Genomic DNA, 21665 nt, shown 5'->3' with positions numbered 1-21665 from the left:
AAATCGGATAGCTACTTAAAAACATAGCTCACCCCCGATTGAGGCGAAATTCTATAGAAAAATTTGTCTTCATAATCAGTTTTGCAGTGTGAAATAAAAATGGCGCCCAACGACGAATTAGGAACTTTGGTAAAGTACTCGACTATGACTCATCTAGCTCGACTATGGCTCATCTAGATAAGGGTCCAAGGCCATAGAAGACGTAGGATTTCGCAAAGTAGTTCATAGTTTGCGGTTATTCCTTAACAATTCAATTCATTTAAAAATGGCGCCCAAATCGGGCATCTATTTAAAAACTTTGGCAACAGTTTTCAAAAACTGATTCACCAATGCACCACCTACTGAAATTCTTTTATCATATCACAAATCATTGTCATAATCAGTTCACCAGTGTAAAGTGAAAATGGCGTAAATTGTGTAAAATGAAAATGGCGCCCAACGATTGATTTGCAAACTTTGGTGAAGAATTCGACAATGGCTCATGCTTTAAATTACTTAGGACCTCGTTAAGCAGCCCTATTTCAATAGTTGGGGAAATTCTTTAGCAACTCAATTCATTTGAAAATGGCGCCCAAATCGGAAAGCTTTAAGTAGCTTAAAATTTGGCAAATCGCTTTCATAAAGTAATCTCGACCGATAAAGGTGAGATTCTACCGGAAAAACTGACTGAGGTTTATATTGAGATTCTATTGGAAAGTCGACAGTTATGAAGTGCAACCGGAAAATGGCGCCCAACGACGGACTCGGAACTTTAGTGAAGTACTCGATTCTGGTTTATCCAGTGGTTTTTATTTCGAAGACTTAAGCTGGGAATACATAAAGCGCTTATTTGGCTGGCTTAAGTCATCGGCTGGCTTCTTCGGACATGAAGAAAGGAGCCTAGGGCCAAAATCGAACAAGGTCAACCTAAAACTCCTTTGTTCATCTACGAAGAAGCCAGCCGATGACTTAAGCCAGCCAAGTATGCGCTTTATGTATTTCCAGCGTTAGGGCTTCACAAAATAATTCAATTTCGAAATTGCATTCGAAAATTGCATTCGAACAACTACTTACAGTTTTCATAAACTAATCGACTTCATAATCAGTTCTGCAGTGTAATCTGAAAATGGCGCCCAACGACTGATTGGGAATTTTGGAACAGTGCTAGGCTCCAGTTCATCCAGGTGTGATTCTGTACGTGGTTCAACTCATTAAAAGACTTGGAACTTCGCAAAGCAGTTCAACATCGAAAGTTGGGTTTATTTATTAGCAGTTCAATCGTTTTGAAAATGGCGCCCAAATTGGACAAGTACTTAAATCCACTTTTTTTTTAAACTAACTGACCCTAGCACCATCGATTGTGAAAGTTCTGTAGTGTAACCCTACAATGGCGCTCGGAACTTTAGTGAAGTACTCGATTATGGCAGTGGTGGGTATTTAAGAGGTCCAACGCTTTCGAAGACTTAGGGCTTCACAAAACAATTCAATTTCGAAAGTTGTGCATATTCCTTAGCTATTCAAATTACATTCACAAATCGCCAAAGCATCAGTAAAAAGTCGTCCTTTTAATAAATTCTGCAGGGTAAACTGAAAATGACGTCCAACGATTGACTGGGACATTTGGTAAAAAAACTTGGCTTTGGCTTTTCCAGCTGTTAAATTTCGAAAGTTTCTCTTACTCCTTAGCAATTCAATTTATTTGAAAATGGAGCCAAAATCGGAGAACTGCTGAGAGACTTTGTCAACACTTTTCCTAAACTGACTCTCCTTAGCATCACCGCTTGAGGTGAGATTTTATAGGGAAATTCATCTACAAATCAGTTCTCCTGGCGCCCAGTGACTGATTGACCTAAGTCTTGTATATCGTTGAACCTATTAACAACGCTATGAAAGGCCGATTGAAGCGGTCTGTAGTGTGAACTGGCAGTGGCGCTCAACGGCTGATTGGAAGCTTTGGAGCAGTACTCGACTCTGGCTTATACAGTTATGATTATTTAAGGTATCCAACACTTTAGAAGACTTAGGGCTTCGCAAAGGTATTCAATTTCAAAAATTACGTTTATTTCTTAGCGATTCAATCCATGGCACCCAACTCGGACAAACACTTACATATGTTGGCAACACTCTTTAAACTAACTCTCCTATGCCCCATCGATGATTGTGAAAATTTAAAATGGCGCCCAACGACTGATTGGGGACTTAAGTGAAAAACTCGACTCTGGCTCATCTATTTGTGATTATTTGAGGATTTCAACTCAATTTATGGTTATTCCTTAACTATTCAATCCGTTTGAAAATGATTTGGAAATTGAGGCGAGATTCTATTGGACAATTTTCCTCACAATGACTACTTCACTGTGAACAGAAAATGGCGCCCAACCCTCGTCATTAAGCCATATGGCTACCCTGGTCATTAAGCCATATGGCTACAAAGGGTATATATAATTAGATATGGGCTCATCCGTTCGTTATTATTTATTCTTAGAGCTTCGCAAAAAAATAATAATTTCAAAAGCTTCGTTTATTTTTTGGTAATTTAATCCATTAGGGAATGGCGCCCAAATCGGACAGCTTCCCAAAAATTTTGGCAACACTTTTTATAAACGAACTCATTATTTAGCATTTTCAATACCTTAAAAAATGGCGCCCAATTCGGGCTGGTTGATGCCCACAATAACTCTCGAACGGACTTTCCGATTTGATTCAATTTTGGTACATTATAATATTATAATCAAACTTAGATTGAGTTAAGAGATGGAGAATATCGGTCCACTCCTGCTGGTACCTCCCACACATAAGGTCCAAAAATTCAAAGAAAATAGTTTACCTCACAGAAAGCGAAAAAATTATCCGATTTTCTTCAAACTTTGCACATATCAATATTTTTGTCAATGCTAGGTCAAGTGCAAAAATATCGGTCAACTCCTTCAAGTCAACTCCCCCACAAAGGTTCAAAATTTTGAATAATCACGAAGTTCATAACATGTGTACGAAGAGTCGGATTGTCTTCAAATTTCGCGTATCTCAATATTTTTACCAATTCTAGAGTTAGTATGAAGATGGGATAGATGGAGACCGCTTCTTCTGACAATGCTCCCACAAAGGGTCAAAATTGTGAATAATCCTAACTCTTTTAAAAAAGATATGAAGATTGGATAGACCGGACCACTTATTCTGGTACCTTCCCCACAAAAAAACCAACATTTGGAATATTAATAACTCTTATAAAATTTTATAAAATAGTCCCATTGCCTTCGCATGTCACAATGTTTCTATCAATGGGATAGATCATCAAACTCCTTCAGATCCCCCACTTCCCCACCAGGTATTCGAATTTTAAATAATTGCAATAATTCCAAGAAATGTTTATGAAAATTTCCTAAAATAAGGAGGAGGGGGACATGACCCCCCCCCCCTATTTAGGTTACTTTACGATATAAATTTTCAAAACGCCGACACACTTGTCTTATATTTTTAGCCCTTCTTTAATAATCTTGTTTATCCCGCCCGGTCCTATAAGAATAAAAATTCAAATAAATATTTCCTTTTTGTAATGCTCAGAGTTTTATTTTGTTTTTTATTAAATAATCAATAATTTATCTTCGATGTTTTTTTTTTCTTCTCTAAAAAATTACACAAATTTTGAATTAAAATTTTGTTTTCTTGTTCGACAAATATTCACAGCTTAATTTTTTCGGAGTCATTTCCTCTGCCAAACATCCAACGTTCTAATAGTTTTCATTGCTTTTGGCATAGGAAGTTTGATGAACACCATGGTATGATTTTTGTTTGCGGGCGGGGGTTCTCTTGCCATAGGGGCTCTCGGCGTTGACCTCCAACATGTAGTCACCAGAGATGTCACGATGGGTGGCAATGCCCATGTAGGTGCGTTTGCCATAGCCATCATTGTTGCGATACTGTTTCAAAGAGCTGGCCTCAACGGCAGGGAAGTTGCGGCTGTTTCCGGGACGAACTGTTTCGGCAAAGAGACGTGTGGCACGAGCTTGGGCATCGATGGCATTGCGGCTACCGGGAACACCTTGGCATGGTCCATTGGGGAAGAAATCAACATCACCGACACGACGGGTGGTACCCATACCCAAGGCGGAGGTGTGGATGGCATCAACGAATTTGGCACTGCCTCGAGACAAACCGGTCAAAACTTTGGGATCCTTGGCCATTTGGCTGGCAGGGTCCAAGGCAGTGATGCGATCCAATTTGTGGGTGGTAATGTCCTTGAAAGCCTTACCAGCAGCACCGGCAACATTGGCACCAATACCCTGACCAATGACATGGAGATCTTCCAAATCGACATTGCTCTCCTTCTCCAACTCAGCCAAGGTCTTGCCAATCATTTTACCGGTCTCCTTGACATTCAAAGTGGCATAACGTTCAACATTGGTGATGGCATGGCCCAAATCGATGACAACCAAATGACCGCCCACAGGTTTTTCATTTTCCCATTTCGATTGATCCTCACCCTGGGGTGCTTCGGGTTTTTTGCTGTAACGTTGAATGTAGGACTGGATCAATTTGGTGTTGGCCTTCTTAACATCCTCCAAGGACTGAGGCAGACCGGTGATGAAAACGGTGACTTCTTGTTCGCCAAATTTCGGCTTTTCCTTGGCAATGTCGACGTAGTTGTTCAAGTTGCAGGTTTCCTTTTCACCCTTGCTGTTGAAAATGTAGACGGGGACATTGCTGGGGCTGGGCACAAAGTTGGGCGACACAGAGTAGTCGATTTGGGACAGGTGGTCTAGAGAGAGGAGAAAATGAATTATTGGAGGTCTTTTCCAAATGCTTGACTGGCAACTTACAGAGTTTACGCATCAATTTGGCTCCCTTTTCCAATGGCATATTCTCCAGCTGCTCAAAGGTGAGCTCATTCAAAGATGGTGTGGCCTCCAATTCGGTGGGTTTCAGCCAATGCGCTGGCTTTGGAATGTAGTCCTGCGATTGTGAGGCCAAGGAGCCGGCAGTCACAATGGCTACAAAGCACAAAACTCCCAATGGATTCATCCTTCTGTCGGTCAGTTTCAAAAATTCCCAAAGTCGTACGGGCACTTCTTAAGCCGAATGTTCTAACTTGTGAAATGTACCCTCCACTGGCTTCCACTGGGTGTATTTATATCAAATAAATTTTACATTTCACAGCAAAATAGTTAATCAGACGTCAGGTGAGTCCAGCGAGAACTGCTGATAATTTTTTTGATTTTTGCTGATTTTCATTTTCAATATTTTGCCGTTTTTCTTTACGTAAATTGCAAAATCTATAGAGGTTGTGACGATAAGCGAGAGAATTGAAACAAACTTGCAAAATGCTTTGCTGCAAACAGAAGTGGAACGGAAGGCGAGAAGTGGTTTGGCCTATTTCAGCAAATATTGTATTACATGATTTTGGCAATAGCCCTGTAGTTTGGATCATTAACCTAAAGAGGAGAAGATTTCGATTTCACTTTATTTCAAAAAATATTCAAAAAAAAAAAAAAAACAAAATCATAGAAACAAAAAATAAATAATTAATGAAATTATTAAGAAATCTTGTTCCATAACCCGATTCTCCATTCTTACTGGGGAAATTTTTCCTCAATAAGAATTATCCAATAACATCGCCTGCACTGTGCAAAAAAAAAATACTGAAATAATCTAATAGATTATGAAAGTAGGGCTAAAAATAGAAGACAAGTGTAACGGCATTTTGAAAATTTACATAGGAAAGTAACCTAAATAGAGGAGGAAAGTTACCCCCTCTTCCACATTGTTTTTATTTTTTTTTTATTGAATGAAAGCAAAAAATGTCGGAAATACCATCAAATTTTAGAATATGTGTAGATTTGTTCGAATTGGTCACCTTTGGCACGAATTATGGCCTTCAAACGGCCAATGAAACCTTCACACGCTGCCCGAAGTGGCCATTGCGCTATGCGCTGGAAATGAAGCGAGGAACCTAATTTTGTAACCATTCTTGGATGGCGTTTGCTGTCTACGATGGTGCTGGGTCCTGTTGGAATGTCCAAGGTCTGCGGTCAAAATGTTTGCGTGCCCAAGGCTTTAATGCAACCTCCAGAATACTTTCGCGATAATATTCGGCATTTATTCTGATGCCACGGTCGATTAATACGAGCGAAGAGCGACCATCGGCTGTTATGGCGACCCACACCATCACCATGGCCGGCACTTGTGTTCTGATGGCCAACCGAAGGTGCACATTTTCAGCTGACCTATTTGGCAAGTAAACACGGTCATTTTGTTTGTTTATAAACTGCTGGACTGCTGGAGAAAACCAAATTCGGCAGTTCACCACTCTCGGCCAAGCGAAGTCACTCTTTAGCCTTTTTGAGTCTATTTTCTTTCTCTGGCGGTGTAAGTTCTTGCAATTTTTGGAGTTTCAATGGCTTTACCGCGAGCTCATTTTTCAATATTTTCCCAAAGGAATATTGCGATATGTTCAGCTCACGCGCATTTTTCGGCCACTGCGACGCCGGTTTCGATCAAGTCGCTTCTTTACTTTTCGAACCATTTCTGCTGATGTTGCTGTTTTCTTCCGTCCACTTCCTTGACGTCGGGCTACGCTACCACTACCACGGTATCGAGAGATGGTACGAGACACAAAAGATTTATTCACATTTAAATGCTGGAGTGCTCCAATGATAGACACTTCTGGTTTTTCCAGGCAAATATAAAGAAATCACACTATCACGCTTGAATTCCATCACGAATAACTTTTTTTTCTGGAAAATTCTTACCAAAATGCTTTTGTACGCTTGTAAACAATACACTGGAATAATTTTAACAGCTGTCGGACGAGTGGCTTAGAAATGACAGCAGAATGTAGTTGGTTGCAGTTTTTTCATCTCACCCTGTAGTATAAATTTTGGTTTATAAAATCATTTCTACTTTCGACAAATTTAGCACTTTTCCGAATTCGCTGCATTTTTTTTTCACTTCAATTTCACTGTCCAATAGCCAATCTGGCTTATGAAAAATTCCAACTGGATTTATTATTTGGTTATTAGTACTCGAGTTGGAAATCAAAAACCCAAAGAAGTGTTGGATTTTCATATTTTTCACCCAAAAATTTCTTATTTAAAATAATCACTTTTCCATTGTACATTTTCTAATATATGAATCACCCTGCAATAGAGACAAGACGCCAACACATTCACTCTCAACGCCGTTATCTATCCATCAACCCGTCCGTCTGTCATGTCGCACCGCCGTCGAATTGAATTTAATTTGTAACTAGTTTCGAGCTCTTTAGTGAAGATGTTCAATTCTCTCATGTCTCATTCGTAAACAACAGAGTACCCGGAGTCTTTGCTTTCTGTTTACTTTTTATCGGGTATTCCTTTGTGGCCTTCATATTCGTTTCGTTGGGACGTTTTTCATTTTTGTTTCCAATGCTCGCAACTGACAACTAAACCAAACGAAGTAGAGACAGCAATCACCACAATCAATAATTATCCAATAAGACCAATAAGATTAATATTAAGGAGGGATAAAACCAATAAAACAAGAATTGGATTGGACACATTTGTTGGACAGGATTATTTAAAAAACAACTAAGTAAAGTAATTCTTCTATTCTTTCTATATACATACACCACACAACGGCGTTGTCATAAATCTCTCTGCAGCCCAGTTCTTTGCTCTGAGAAATAAGAAAAGACCTAAATAGCAAATTACTGTCGTGTTGTGGTGGAAAAGTTCAATAAAACAATAACAAGTTTATGATAAATAATAAACCAACAAAAAAAGAATCAAAGAAAATAATGAAATTGCATAGTATTTTCCACAAAGTGTAAAGTGTCTAGTTAAAAAAGGAACAAAATCGAATTCGATTGTTCGTGCTCATTGTTGTGTGTTGAAGTGTAGGCAGGCTGAAGTTAGCCCCCCACCCGTTTACAAAAAAAGGTGCAAAGAACTTGCGAACTTAACTTTTTGCCCTGGCCACATTCACATTTTGTGGAGAGCAATTGTGATGAGAGCCGAAGCAAGAGAGCGGAGACGGTGCCAACAAGCATAGGGAAAAATTAAACACAAAATACAAACGGACAGACGAGACAACACAACTAAAAGGCAAGGCACCAACCTGCACGTTGGAAACAGCTAACAGCTAAGGAGACAACAACGACGGCGTAGTAGTTGGAGAGTGGTGGACCTAATTATAATTTTTGCATTTTGTCTGGCGTGTGGTATTTAAAAGTAAAATTTCAAATACAACCGGCAAGATTTAACTTGATTTTATTTTTGTTATTAGCCCGCAGAGAGCGAGAGCAACGGATTCATTCGACAACGACAACATACCCCCAGCAGCAGTAGCAGCAAACACACATAATGTTGCAAGAAAACTCAAAACAAATCATGTTTAATGACTGGGCGTCGATATGTTAATGCGACTGGGGACACCAAGAACACCTGCAGCAGACATCAGTCGACACAGAAAACTCAGAGGAAGACGAGGCAAGACAAACAGGCGACAAACGCCACACAACAATAGCATTTAGTCGAAGCGATTAGGGGCGTCTAAACTCTTCAGAAAGCACTAAGCACTTGCAAACATAATAAAGAAAGGATATAACAACAACGACAACAATTGATCTAAACCATCCAAACAGCCATCCATCCATCCTCTATTTTTACAACAAAGGACATTCGAAACAATTTCCTTATTACAAAAATAGTTGTGTGTGCTCTATTGCCAATGTTGTTCTTGCCGCTGTTGTAAAGTAATGACAGAATTGAACACCAAACGGCAAAAAGGAGGAGGGTGGGCGTAAAAAGAAAACCATAAATTTTTTGCTCGAATGAATCATCATCAAGGGATTTTGTGGCAATATTATAAGCAGTTTCAGTAGATAAGTCATCTTTCGTTTTGACAAGGAGTGCTTCCCCCCTAAGGCAATAGTGACAAAATTATAAAAAAACACAAAGTGGAGCATCTCCAAGCTATGAAATTCGAGAGCAAGATAACATAAAGTGCTTTAAAATAATCCACAGACAAAGTCTTAAAGAAAATAAAAAGAAAGCAATAATAAAGCCGTTTCTTCACATTAGAGGCGCTGGAAGCCTATGACGATACAAATCCTATGGATCTAACACATCGATAAATAAAATTAAAAGTGAGTATTAAAATGTAGTTTTGTGTTTTAAGATGACATTTTTTTTTAATGATGTCTTCGATGTCTTTTAAGGGGATGACTAATAGTATGCCATAGTTTTGAAAAGATGGCTGGAAAAAATAGTTTAATGTGTCGGAAGTTATTTGAAGAAATGAATGGTTCATGTCCATTTTAAAGAAAATGTTTAGCACAGAAGACTTGCAGTGTATGTCTAATTGGTTGGAATGAAATGCATTCTCCCAAACACACTTCTCTTAAATCATATTTGGTAGTAGTCCTCATTCTTATGTATTATCCGTTTGCTCACATTAGATTGACATTCAAAGGCTGTAGATTTCTTTCATCTCTGGTCAGAGTCCTTTAAATGTCACATCTTACCGGATTTTACGTTGTTGGCCTTTTAAAAGCTGCAAGTGATATATATAACTGGTGGCCTTCCAGAATTATCGATTGAAAGAGCCTATACGAATTAGTAATCGGTCGCTTCACCAGCTTTCAAATGGTACTTGTTCACAATATTATATAAAATGTTTCAGTTTTTGATTTGTTGGAAATTCCTCTTGGGCTTCTCTTAATCCATTAGTACTTTTTAGTGGCCTATTCACCAGATTTTATAAAGTGCGACATGTTGGCAACTTTTAGAAAAAAAATGAATATTTTAGAAATTACTTTTAATCAGTTTTAAACAGTATCTTTTATATGAAAAAGCGCAAACACATCTATAGCAACTGCTCCTAAGGGAATATTTATAGCAATGTTGAAATAACTGAATGAAGCAGGAATTTAGTATCAAACTTACCTTATCGTAGTTAAATTCTATCTGTTAGAGAATCCTGGAAACTGGGCAGGCAGGTTCCGCTGCTGAAAGTAGGCAAGGGTGACTGCGCAAGTCCCACACTACTTTGTAGTTGGTAGCGACGGCGCTTGAGGCTTTACTCCTCGCCAGCATCAGAGAGATTTTCCCAGTAACTGATCATCAGCAAGGATTCCAGACAGTGCACAGCATTTCTCGTAATTTTCACACATATTAACAGGGGACGCAACCAGGAAATGAGACCATGTACAAGTTGATGGTGTTTTAATTATCCAATTACTCCAAGGACTGAAGGGCACATTCTATATCCTGTTTAAGTCGTTCTCGCATACGACAGCTATCTGCAATTAGATTAGAATTAGGAACAAGGTTTTAAAGACTAGTGCCGGCAGCATTTGAGAAGCTAATAAGAAAATCTAGTTGACCTCTTATAATTCTATAGGCCGTTCTGTGGAAATGCAAATATACTTAATCCTGTCAGAACGTCACTCCTAGAACTCCAACAGGGTCATGACACCCGTCGATCGTCTACCTTCATGGTCGAGAGAGAGTTGAACTGAGGTGTAAGAGAGAGGCTCAGACCTATCAAGTAAAAGGAGAGAGGCTCAGACCTATTGGAGATCATTCGCCGGATGGTAAAAGACAATCTTCGCTAGTTGAGAACCCCGCGCAACTGGCACAGACCCACATGACACGCTACATCTCTTTAATTGCCAAACTTACTCACCTAATTTCTGCACTATTATGAACCCGGTACATACTGGTCGATTCCCTTTAGAACTTGTAGTTAGAAGCAGAGTCGGATTAGAAATAAATAAATCGCCCAAAATTTAAACATCGGGGGAAACCTTTATGTGTGGGATATACCATCGACATAGCCAGAGTTGGGACCCGGTCCTCCACCGAAATGGTGCATTTTTAGAGATTTTTGCTTTAGAGCTCAAGGGAGGCTATCAACTACTAATGCTTTCGAGACATAGTACTTAAAAAAACCTACTGCGATGTTTTGAGTCTCCGCATGGAAATTTATCCCTGTTGTGGAATTTGACTGGTCTTTGATGAGAAACAGTTATATAGAATTATATAGATTTAGATCTTATGTCTTATGTAATCTAGTCATCTCCATAAAAGTATTCGTAAATTATCAGATACAGAAAATCCATCTATGCAAAACGAGTCAAGATAGTAAACGATATACAATTTAATTTTTAAATAGAAATCCAAATTACCAGATAAATATTTTGCGGTGAAGGACATTGTTTTTGAAAGAGAGAGCTGAAAAATTTACATATACACAAACTTGTGAATTTGGGTTTATGTTTCCTATTACCTATGGTATTTTCCAAAATTAATTTTTGTATTTTAATTTTTTTTTTTTCAGAAAACTTTTGGAATGCGCAAAAAATCAACTATATGCAAGGAAAGGAATTTTAGCAACAAACGGAACTAAAACGACGACAAATGAAATTCCTTCCAACAACAGATCGATATCCACTGCAGTAAACTTGATATTGAAATATATGGAAACATCACATCCTGCATTCAAAGTATTGACATCATTTCATTAAAAGTGAAAACTCATTTTCAAATTCAAAGACCTTAACGTTTTCCCCCCTCGAAACAAAGGAGAAATAAACGCACAGGCAGTGTGATAATTTTTGCAAATTTAGTATAATTTTGCATTAAAGTTTTTAGTATAAATTAACAATTAACGAAAACAAAACTCTATACATAGCGCACATAGTAGGCATGATAATAAGCAGTAATCTCAACAAATTTAAAATGAAATTTCTTCTATAAAATAATTTAAACTTACCCACTTGTGGAAGAATTGAAAGAATAGTTTAAAAACAAGAAAGCATTTAAACTAAACTCACTTTTTAGATATACAAAATAAGCTAATTTCCTCATCAATTATAATTTGGATCTCATTGAGTTGTAACAAAAACCAAACTACCAAATAAATAGCTTAACACCACCACACATCAGCACACACACACACACCTCGCCATTCATACAATAAGAAATTTAGGAAAAGAAAACCAAACAAACTTGCCTATTTTAGAATTAGTTAACGATTAAAAAAGAAAGAAGAACATTTTGCTTCGTTGTAACGGCTTCCCTCAACGTTGTTTTTTTTTTTTGCTTTGGAGATTATTGCAATAATTTGTTTAGTCAGAGAACAACTATTTTTAAAATACTAACAACAGCAGCAGTATTATTATAGCAGTCCCCTGTTTGCCGCCCTGCCCCCCTTCCCAACTTCTTAGAATACGAATACAAAGTTGTTATAGGAACACCCCATAAACACGCAAATCCTTTTGAGTACAATTCACGCACATAAGTTAACCTCTTCCCTCCCCCATCATTTATTTTTAAACACTGTTCGTGACCTTATAGTAGTAGCCTAAAAGTTCAGACCACCCCACCACCATCAACTCTTGCTCCTTATACTCATCATATGTAGTAATCATTCACTGCCATATTTCTGCATTAAATCAAAAAAGAGCAAAGAAAAACAGCCCACTTAGATCTCAAACGAAAAGCAGCAGCAAAAAAAAAGAAGAACACACACGAAAAACAGGACTGATTTGCACGCAACTATGGTGGGCTCTCAGACTCAACAGTTAACTCAACAGCAACAACAACACCACCAGCAGCACCAGCAACAGGCCACAAGTCATCAACTTCTGGCTGGCGGCGTCAGCAGTAACAATACTCAGCCATCGTCTTTGCATCGTTTGTCAACGTCTATGCGCAGAAATAGCCTTTTGGCCGATTGTAATTTAGGCAATATCACAACCAGCAGCAGCACCACAAATTCCTGTCCTCCAACGTCGGTGGCGAATGCCTCATCAGCAGCTAACAATTCCAATCAAAATAACATTGTTCTAGCCACATTATCGCCCATCGATTATGCTACAGCTTTTAATAATAGCTCAATAAATAGCAGCAGCTCGTGTGTTGCTGCCGCAGCCGCCCAGGCCGAAGAACTGTTACCACTCTCGGCCAATAGTATTTATAAGGATGTATCAACATGTACTGCCTCCGCCGCTGGCGCCGTTGTCGTAGATAATCCCCAAAATCTTTATACATCAATGCGTAGCAAAAGTTGTAGCAATAAGTTAATGGGCATAGGATCGAATGGAACACCAGCAGCAGCAGCATATCATCTAACAACGGCCGCATCGTCCACCTCATTGGTATACGACGCCAACACGAATGCAGCCTTAAACAATAGTCAGGTGAATTATTATTGTAACAACGATTTGAGAAGTAAAACTCAGTCTCAGGTGCAACAACATCAGCAATATCATCAGCTGGCATCGTCGCAACTAAGTGATGTGGGAGGAGGATTAGGACATCAGCAGCATAGCTCCAGATCGAAACCGTACCTCTCACTGAGTAGTGGCAAGGACAGCTGTACCGCATCGCCACAACGCTTACACAAATCCCTGTCGACCAATGGCGGCAGTGCGGGATCATCGACAACGGTACAACAACTAATCGATTCCATACCCATGAATTCATTGGCAATTAGATCAACACCTGCCTCGTCGGCCACAAATCGTTACAAACATTCGAATAGTCTAACCGAAACAACAAGTTGTATTGTGGGAGAGCCACCCAGCAGTCAGCACAAGGCGGCTGTTTCCAAAAGTGTGCAATATTTAAGCAATAATCCAGATGCCGATACAACATCAGCAACAGCCACAATAATTGCATTAGCCAGCAATAATGGTAACACCACAACAACGGCCTTAGTACAACAACAACTATCACCCAACACTAACACCATCGGCGGCGGCGGCGTCGGTAGCAGCAGCAGCAACACCACCACAACCACGACCACCACACCAAGTAACAATCAAAACGAAAGCTGTTTTACATTTCACGAACAGATAATAATGTCGGGACAACAGAAGGCCACCATGACCGAAAAACCCAAACCCTTAGTGGTCTCACCGCAACAGGTAATGATACTCTATATGCATAAGCTGACACCCTACGAACGCACCGAAATCTTAAGCTATAATCAAATCTATTTCATTGGGGCGAATGCCAAAAAGCGACCCGGCATTGTGGGGCCCAACAACTCGGACTATGATAACGAACAAGGTGCCTACATACATGTGCCGCACGATCATGTTGCCTATCGTTATGAAATGTTGAAAATCATTGGCAAAGGAAGTTTCGGCCAGGTCATTAAGGCCTATGACCACAAGACCCACGAACATGTGGCCCTAAAAATTGTGCGCAACGAGGTGAGATTTTATCGCCAGGCCCAAGAGGAGATACGCATACTGCACCATCTGCGTCGCCAGGATAAATACAATACCATGAACATTATCCATATGTATGACTATTTTACGTTTCGCAATCACATGTGCATCACATTCGAGCTGCTCAACATCAATCTCTATGAGCTGATCAAAAAGAATGGCTTCAAGGGTTTTTCGCTGCAGTTGATACGGAAATTCGCCCACTCGCTGCTGCAGTGTCTGGATGCACTGTATAAAAATGAAATAATCCATTGCGATATGAAACCGGAAAATGTTCTACTCAAGCAACAGGGTCGTTCCGGCATAAAGGTCATCGATTTCGGGTCCTCTTGCTTCCAACGCGAACGGGTCTATAGCTACATTCAGTCGAGGTTTTATCGTGCCCCTGAAGTGATATTGGGCACCCAGTATGGTCGTGCCATTGATATGTGGTCTTTGGGTTGTATTTTGGCAGAACTCTTAACCGGCCATGCCCTGTTTCCGGGAGAAAATGAATCCGATCAATTGGCATGCATTATTGAGGTTTTGGGTATGCCACCCAAAGACCTGTTGCGCAACTCACGACGCAGCAAAGTCTTTTTCAATCCTGAAGGTTATCCACGATATTGTACGGTCCGTAATCTGGCCGATGGCATGGTTGTGCTCAAGGGTGGCCAATCACGCCACGGCAAGATACGGGGGCCACCGGGATCAAAAAGTCTTTCACGGGCCTTGGACGGTTGTAAGGATGCATTGTTTTTGAATTTCATACGAGGTTGCCTGGAATGGGATCCCGAGAAACGTCTAATACCGGCTGAGGCCCTGAAACATCCGTGGCTAAGGAGACGTCTGCCCAAGCCACCCAGCAGTCAGAGTGGTGTGATCAGCAGTAGTAGTGGTGCTAATAGTGTGTGTGATGAAAAGTCACCCGTGTCCTCGAATCCAAGCGCCTCAGCATCGGCATCAATTATTATCGATAACATTGGCCATCAGAATGGTGAGGAGGGCAATGCATCGGCGACCGGTGTAGGTGGTGTTTCGGCTAATGGTGGCCTTGCTGTAGGAGCAGGTGGTGGTGGTGGTGTCGGCGGCTGCAGCGGCGGCGTCGTTGGAAACAATGGTGTTAGTGGTGATGGTGGGAAAATCTCTACCACATCCCATGACAAACAGTCATCTTTCCACAATACTCCCTCCTCCTCTTCCTGCACAGAAAATGTCTGGCAGCTCCAGCAGCAGCAACAACAACAGTCTTCAAGCAATTTAGAATATATGGGAATTGATAAGAGTAACTACTTGTGAGCAAGAATATCCTTAATGGATCAAAGGAATGGTAATTGAAAATGAAGAGAAGATTAAGTGTCCGCATGTGTGTATGTCTGTCTGTCTGTATGTCAGTCAGCCTGACTGTCTGTGTTGTATGTAACAAACATATATTGTGTGCGTGTTACAAATTTTGTATTTTTTAACAAAAAGAAAACCAAAAAAACAAGTCAAGTAAATAAATGTTGTTGTTGTGTAGTAGAATCAAAGATGGTCTGTAAAAATAATGTTGAAAATGTTTTATACCAGTCAAAAAAATGAAATTTTCAACAACAATTTGAAGATATTAAATTATGTTTCAAAGTGTTATATTTGATAATTATTTTTATTTACCCAAGTGGTGAAAAATTAAAATGTAAAATCGACAAAACGTGGACTGATATTAAAAACTGTTTGTGTTGCATTCAAATCTAAACCTCCAAATACTTAATAGTGAGCTTATACCTATGTGTGGTTTTATGTGAGCACCTACCTTGCGATCTATCCCCCATGCAGTCTTAGCACCAGGTGAATACAATGCGTCTACCAAGGTCCCTACAAAAGTGAGTACCATTCGCTCGCACGTTTTTTGAACGCAGTGGCCTCCTTGGTTAGGAGCGGAGCCCATCTAAACTCCTGCCTATCTATGGGTCAAGCACCCGGTAATAGTGAGCTTATATTGGCATGAGCTTATAGAACTGCGAGAAATAAAAAAAAAAATAAGTATATATTTTTCTTGCGGTGGAAGTTATAAGTCATAAGTTCCTTGTCGGAGAGACAACCATATCATTACGACTGTCCTTGCCTAGGATTAGATGCACTGGTTTTGGGCCAACGATGATATCAATCGAATTTCACATACCCTCATCTGAACTGGACGGAAATGTTCTAAATTACGGGTATTTGGCACAGATCTGAATTTAAGGTTTGATCTACAAAACCATTCTCTCTATAGGTTTAATATTATGGTTTCGTGTCTGGTTGAATATTCTGAATATCCGGTAGAGATTTCCTATGATCATCTACTTCGATGTGACACCATTTCGTCTTTGAATTGATTTGCCATCAGGGCTTTACGTCACATTAGTTATCAACGATGCAAACCCTATTCAATAGTATTACTATATATTTATGGCGAAGTCGACCCAAGGCTGTGTCCGCTTTCTTTCAGAATTGATCAACATAAGATGCAACAAGAGGGAATAAAATTCGCGAAAAAAAAGTATGAAATTCATCCAAACTGTTTAATATTTCAATTTCCCTACATTAGTGCCTCCAAAAAGGAGCTTCTTTCAATTTTTTTTTATTTTTCAAAACAATAAATAAAAACACAAAATTGGCCGAAGGTCGGACCCGCTCAAAAAAAAAAAAAAAAAAAAAAAGAGCAAAAGTGCCGCAAAGGCCGCTGCAATTTTTTTATCTGAATTTATGTTAAATTTATGGCAGATAAATCTCTACGGGAGCAATGGATGAAGAGGACGATGTGAAAATCCCAAAATAAAGATTTTTTGTCCTGGAAGATTTTTTGATCTTTTTCTATAGGACCTACAAATTTTCTACTAATCACCCTGACACGATTATTAAAAAAAAAAATAATAATAAAAAATCGTGTCTTATGAAATTTAAATTAAGATTAACTAGCCATTTGAAATAATAACCCATGCCTAATTGTGCTAAAACTACTTTGGCTTAAGCCTCGGCAGTTAACTTTCCTTTCTAACAGTAAATGTTGAGGACCATATTAAAGAGTAAATCTGTAGATTTTTTGGGATCTGCGATCTTTTCTTAAAGAACATCTGTAGGTCTCCAGATCACCGCTTAGGCGATATGTTTGTATTTTAATAAAATATCTTTTCCCATAGTGTCTTGGCAGATTAAGAGGTTTTCTCTTAGAAGTTTTCAAGATATTTTTTTTTATTGAAAACACATACATATTCTACTTGAAGATATGTAGATGTTCTCGAAAGATTTATGGTTTCATATTATCTTCGCTCTTTTATCTTCGGTAAAAAGATATACAGATCTATATATCTATAGATCTTCAAAGAGGACCTCTATATATCTTCAACTAGAATATCTACATATTCTCTATGGGAAGGTCCAAAAAACTTCCCAAGAAGATCTATTAATTTGCCAAGGCACTCTAGTATCTAGATCTTTTATTGGAAGACCCACCTATTGCCTAAGCTGCGATTTAAAGATCTCTTACGGGGTAACAAACCAGCAAATCTCATTATATAATTCTATACATCCTCTGATGATTTAAAACACGAGAATTATTTCAAATTTCCCCGATATTCAGTTTTTGTTTTGTCGATTTCATCCACATTTCCTCTTGTTTGAAGTTCGCAATAGTTGCCGCTTTCTCTAGCCGATAATTGGCTATACAGCTCAACGTTTTTGTATAGCCTCTATCCCGATATTTGATATTTTCATGATTTGTGTCACACTTTTCGCCGGTATTTTTTCAAATTTGATGTTTGAAGTTAGTACTGCCTCCTATCGCGATATCTCCCGACATTTTTCAAAGCCTATATCTAGAAATTTTAAACGGAATTGTTTCAAATTAGGGCTGGAGTTCCAAATGGTGAGGTACCACTTGTTTTGACATAAAATAACCTACACAGGACAACATCTTTGTATATCCCCTATATAATGTTACCTTCTGATATTCGTTGTTTTGTCGATTTAATGCACATTTTCCAACGGAATTATATCAAAACTGGTTGTTGTAGCAGCTCATACAGCTGTGCTCGTTCTGTTTCCATTATCTGACTCCATTCAATCTGGCTCTGCCTCTAAGTCCAGTCTCAAAAACGATGCAACCTGTATGGGTTGTGTCCATAACGAGACTGGAGTTAGGTGAGTGGGCTTGGCTGGACAGCAAAATAGGTGCGGCGTGTCATGTGGGCCTGTGCCACAAGCTGGATGTTCTGCACATCGCTGTTAATCCGGGCTCAGTAGGAATTTAGGTGCAACCATCCGGATCGTAATTGAGCCAAAACTACTCGGGTTGGTCGGAGCAGCTCTCGTTCCTCAGCTGCGACGGCAAGGGGATGGTCTCCTAGTACAGTAATCACTCTATACCCTTTAATGACTTCTGCGACCGCGTTCGAATGAATACTATTCAGTCCCGCTTGATAGGCCTATTGATCTAGAGGCTCTCCCTTATACCTCTACACCTCTCTTTCTAGATCATAAAGGTATTTCCTTACGTGCCTGGGCGGAGGTTGCCTATCCACAAGATGGTGATTCGGATGGCCTTGTCTTTAACACCCAAGCAGGTATTGCATTTGACAGCAAAACTGGTGTATTTGTGTTGGCAATAAGAACCGCCATATCTAGTCGATAATTGGCTCTACAGTTTCAGGTTTCATATAACTGTATCAGCCGATATTCAGTATTTTAATTTAGCGACCTTGAAATTTTACAAATTTCTTCCTAAATGTGGTTGGAATTCTGACGAACTTAACAGTTTTTAGTCGTGTCGATCCAAGATTTGTAAATCAATGATTTGCATATTTTCTCAAGTAAATCTGTGGATTTTTTCGAGAAGAACTGTAGATGTTCTTAAAGAAAATTATTATTTTTTTTTTTATAAAAAAAAATCATTTCCCTGCTCTCAGACCCCAAAATCAACGAAGTATTGTCTTTTTCACTTCTTTAACAAGTCAAAATTTGAAAAAAAGCTAACAATTGTGTCTACAATAAAATTAAAGATATTAAAATGTACTTGAAATTTTCCATCAGACCATCATTGATGCAGTAGCTCAAAACCCCACAATCCTCCTGGTAGTAAATCCTCTCTCCCCTAAAATAAAATTTTCCACAAACGATTTTGAAAACACACATTTTCAAAATGCAATACTTATAGGAATGTCTAAAAATAAATCCTCCATATATACAAACAATATACAATATAATAATACAAATACCACAACAAAACCAATATAAAATTAGCAAAAAATAATAAAAAAAAAAAACCGGAAATTTTCAAACACACACAACTCATGAGATTCTTTTTGGCAAAGAAAAAGATTTTATTTAAAAAATAAAATAAATTGATAAGTGCATAAAAAAATAATTATTGTAATCTTTAAACTCTATACCTCATGTATTTTGCCATGAGTTAAGCTCCTAGAGCCTATCTTTTTACCACACACACACAAACACACTTACACACATCTAAGCCAGAATTTGTCTTAATATTTAAGTAGTAACAAATGAATAACAATAACAAAAAAGATATTCGTTTAAGTTAAACCTCTTCTGTCTATAATTTTTTGTTTTCTATACTCTATGTGTTTTTTGTTTCCGTTTTTTAATGAAAATCTAGATACTAAACTTAGAATAACAAACGTTTTTGTTTTTGTGTTAAATATTTGCTAAGTGAAATATTTATTTTTTAAATATTTCCTATAACTCTATTTAAGAAGAAAAAGATAAATTATTTTGTTTTTATTATTATTATTATTATTGCCAATATTTATAGTTTTTTGCCAGAAACAATTCGTTAAGCCACAAATGTTGTGCAACCGAAACAGAAAATTAAAAATAAACAAAAAAACAATAAAATATAATTCTTAAATTATCACCAGTTGGTCTGAAATTGTGTTATGCATTTTTTTATTATTATTGTTTCGAAAAAGAGTATTTGAAGAAGTGTTAACAAAATTGTCCTCTTTCCGGTGGATTTTGTAAGCAGAGTGGTCTTAGCTAATCAAATGTTAGCAATTGGGAGTGTTCTTGAAGCTGCATGGTACATGCACTCATTTGACATAAAATAGAAAAGCAGTCATCCAGAAGTACCCTCCTCAAGACAAAATTATCTGACTGTCATCACAGCCTCAGCCAATATTAAAAACTGATTTAACAAGTTCAAAAGTATCAGTCGGATTTGCCGAAAGATGCATACCCTCAGCCAATGTTCGATTATTAAAATATATTTTTATCTCTGTTACGATTATTCAAATTGTTGAACTTTTATGGAGTAGGTTCCGAAGGAATGGACCAATATTGTCAATTTCATATCGGACCTAAATAAATACAGGGTGAGATAAAAAACTGCAACAAAATCAAACGCCATAATTTTTACACTTTTTTTTTAAATTTTATTGAATGAAAGAAAAAAAAATCGGAAATAGCATCAAATTTTGGAATAAGTTTAGATTTCTTCGAATTGGTCACCCTTGGCACGAATTATGGCCTTTAAACGGCCAATGATACCGTCACATGCTGCCCGAATGTTGTTCTGTGGTATTTTGGCCCATTCCCGGCGAAGCGATTGCTTGAGGTGATCTTTGGAATTTTTTAGTGCCAACCTTGCTTTCCAAATTACTCCAGACACAATAGTCCAACGGATTGGTATCCGGAGATTTTGGTGGTCATTGTGCGCTGGAAATGAAGCGAGGAACTATTCTTGGATGGCATGTGCTGAGTGCGATGGTGCTAAGTCCTGTTGGAATATCCAAACGAATGTTTTCTCATCGGAGAAAACCAAATTCGGTAGTTCACCACTTTCGGCCAAGAAAAGCAACGCTTTAGCTCTTTTGAGTCTATTTTCTTTCTGTTGCGGTGTAAGTTCTTGCACTTTTTGGAATTTCAATGGCTTTACCCCGAGCTCGTTTTTCAATATTTGCCGAATGGGATATTGCGATATGTTCAGCTCACGAGTCATTTTTCGTCCACTGAGACGCAGATTTCGATCAACTCGCTTCTTTATTTTTCGAACCATTTGTGCTGATGTTGCTGTTTTCTTCCGTCCACTTCTTTGACGTCGGGCTACGCTACCAGTACCACGGTAACGAACATGGTACGAGACACAATAGATTTATTCACATTTAAATGCTGGAGTGCTCTAACGATAGCCGCTTGTAGTTTTACAGCCAAATATAAAGAAATCAACTATCACGCTTGAATTCCATCACGAATAACTTTTTTTCTGGAAATTCTCACCAAAATGATTTTGTACGCTTGTAAAGAATATAATGAGCTGTCACTGGAATAATTTTAACAACTGTCGTACGAGTGGTTTAGAAATGACAGCAGTCTCAAGTTGGTTGCAGTTTTTTGATCTCACCCCGCATAGCTATAGCTATCATATATATTGTTCATCCGATTTGTTAAATTTTTCTCCACAGTCGTAATATGCACTCAGTAACAACGATATGCGGGGAAATATATCAAATAC

General features: G+C 38.5%; 2 protein-coding genes across 2 annotated transcripts; one reads left to right on the top strand and one right to left on the bottom strand.

Annotated features, from left to right (window-relative positions):
- Window positions 1-3519: 3519 nt before the first annotated feature.
- LOC101890561 (vitellogenin-3) lies at window positions 3520-5087 on the bottom strand. The gene is made up of 2 exons (XM_005190952.4): window positions 4797-5087; window positions 3520-4735 (listed from the first exon to the last, which is right to left on the bottom strand). Exons 1-2 carry the CDS (start codon window positions 4996-4998, stop codon window positions 3708-3710), a joined length of 1230 nt encoding a protein of 409 aa, XP_005191009.2. The 5' UTR covers window positions 4999-5087; the 3' UTR covers window positions 3520-3707.
- Window positions 5088-7322: 2235 nt separating this feature from the next.
- LOC101890732 (dual specificity tyrosine-phosphorylation-regulated kinase mbk-2) lies at window positions 7323-20069 on the top strand. Its single transcript, XM_005190953.4, has 3 exons — window positions 7323-8173; window positions 8239-9100; window positions 11296-20069. Exon 3 carries the CDS (start codon window positions 12518-12520, stop codon window positions 15473-15475), a length of 2958 nt encoding a protein of 985 aa, XP_005191010.2. The 5' UTR covers window positions 7323-8173; window positions 8239-9100; window positions 11296-12517; the 3' UTR covers window positions 15476-20069.
- Window positions 20070-21665: the final 1596 nt, after the last annotated feature.

Source organism: Musca domestica, unplaced genomic scaffold (genome assembly GCF_030504385.1).
Source record: "Musca domestica strain aabys unplaced genomic scaffold, Musca_domestica.polishedcontigs.V.1.1 104, whole genome shotgun sequence".
NCBI classification, from domain to species: Eukaryota; Metazoa; Arthropoda; class Insecta; order Diptera; family Muscidae; genus Musca; species Musca domestica.
The sequence above is the reverse complement of the archived record's forward strand: the minus strand, read 5'-3'. Positions and strand labels throughout refer to the sequence as shown.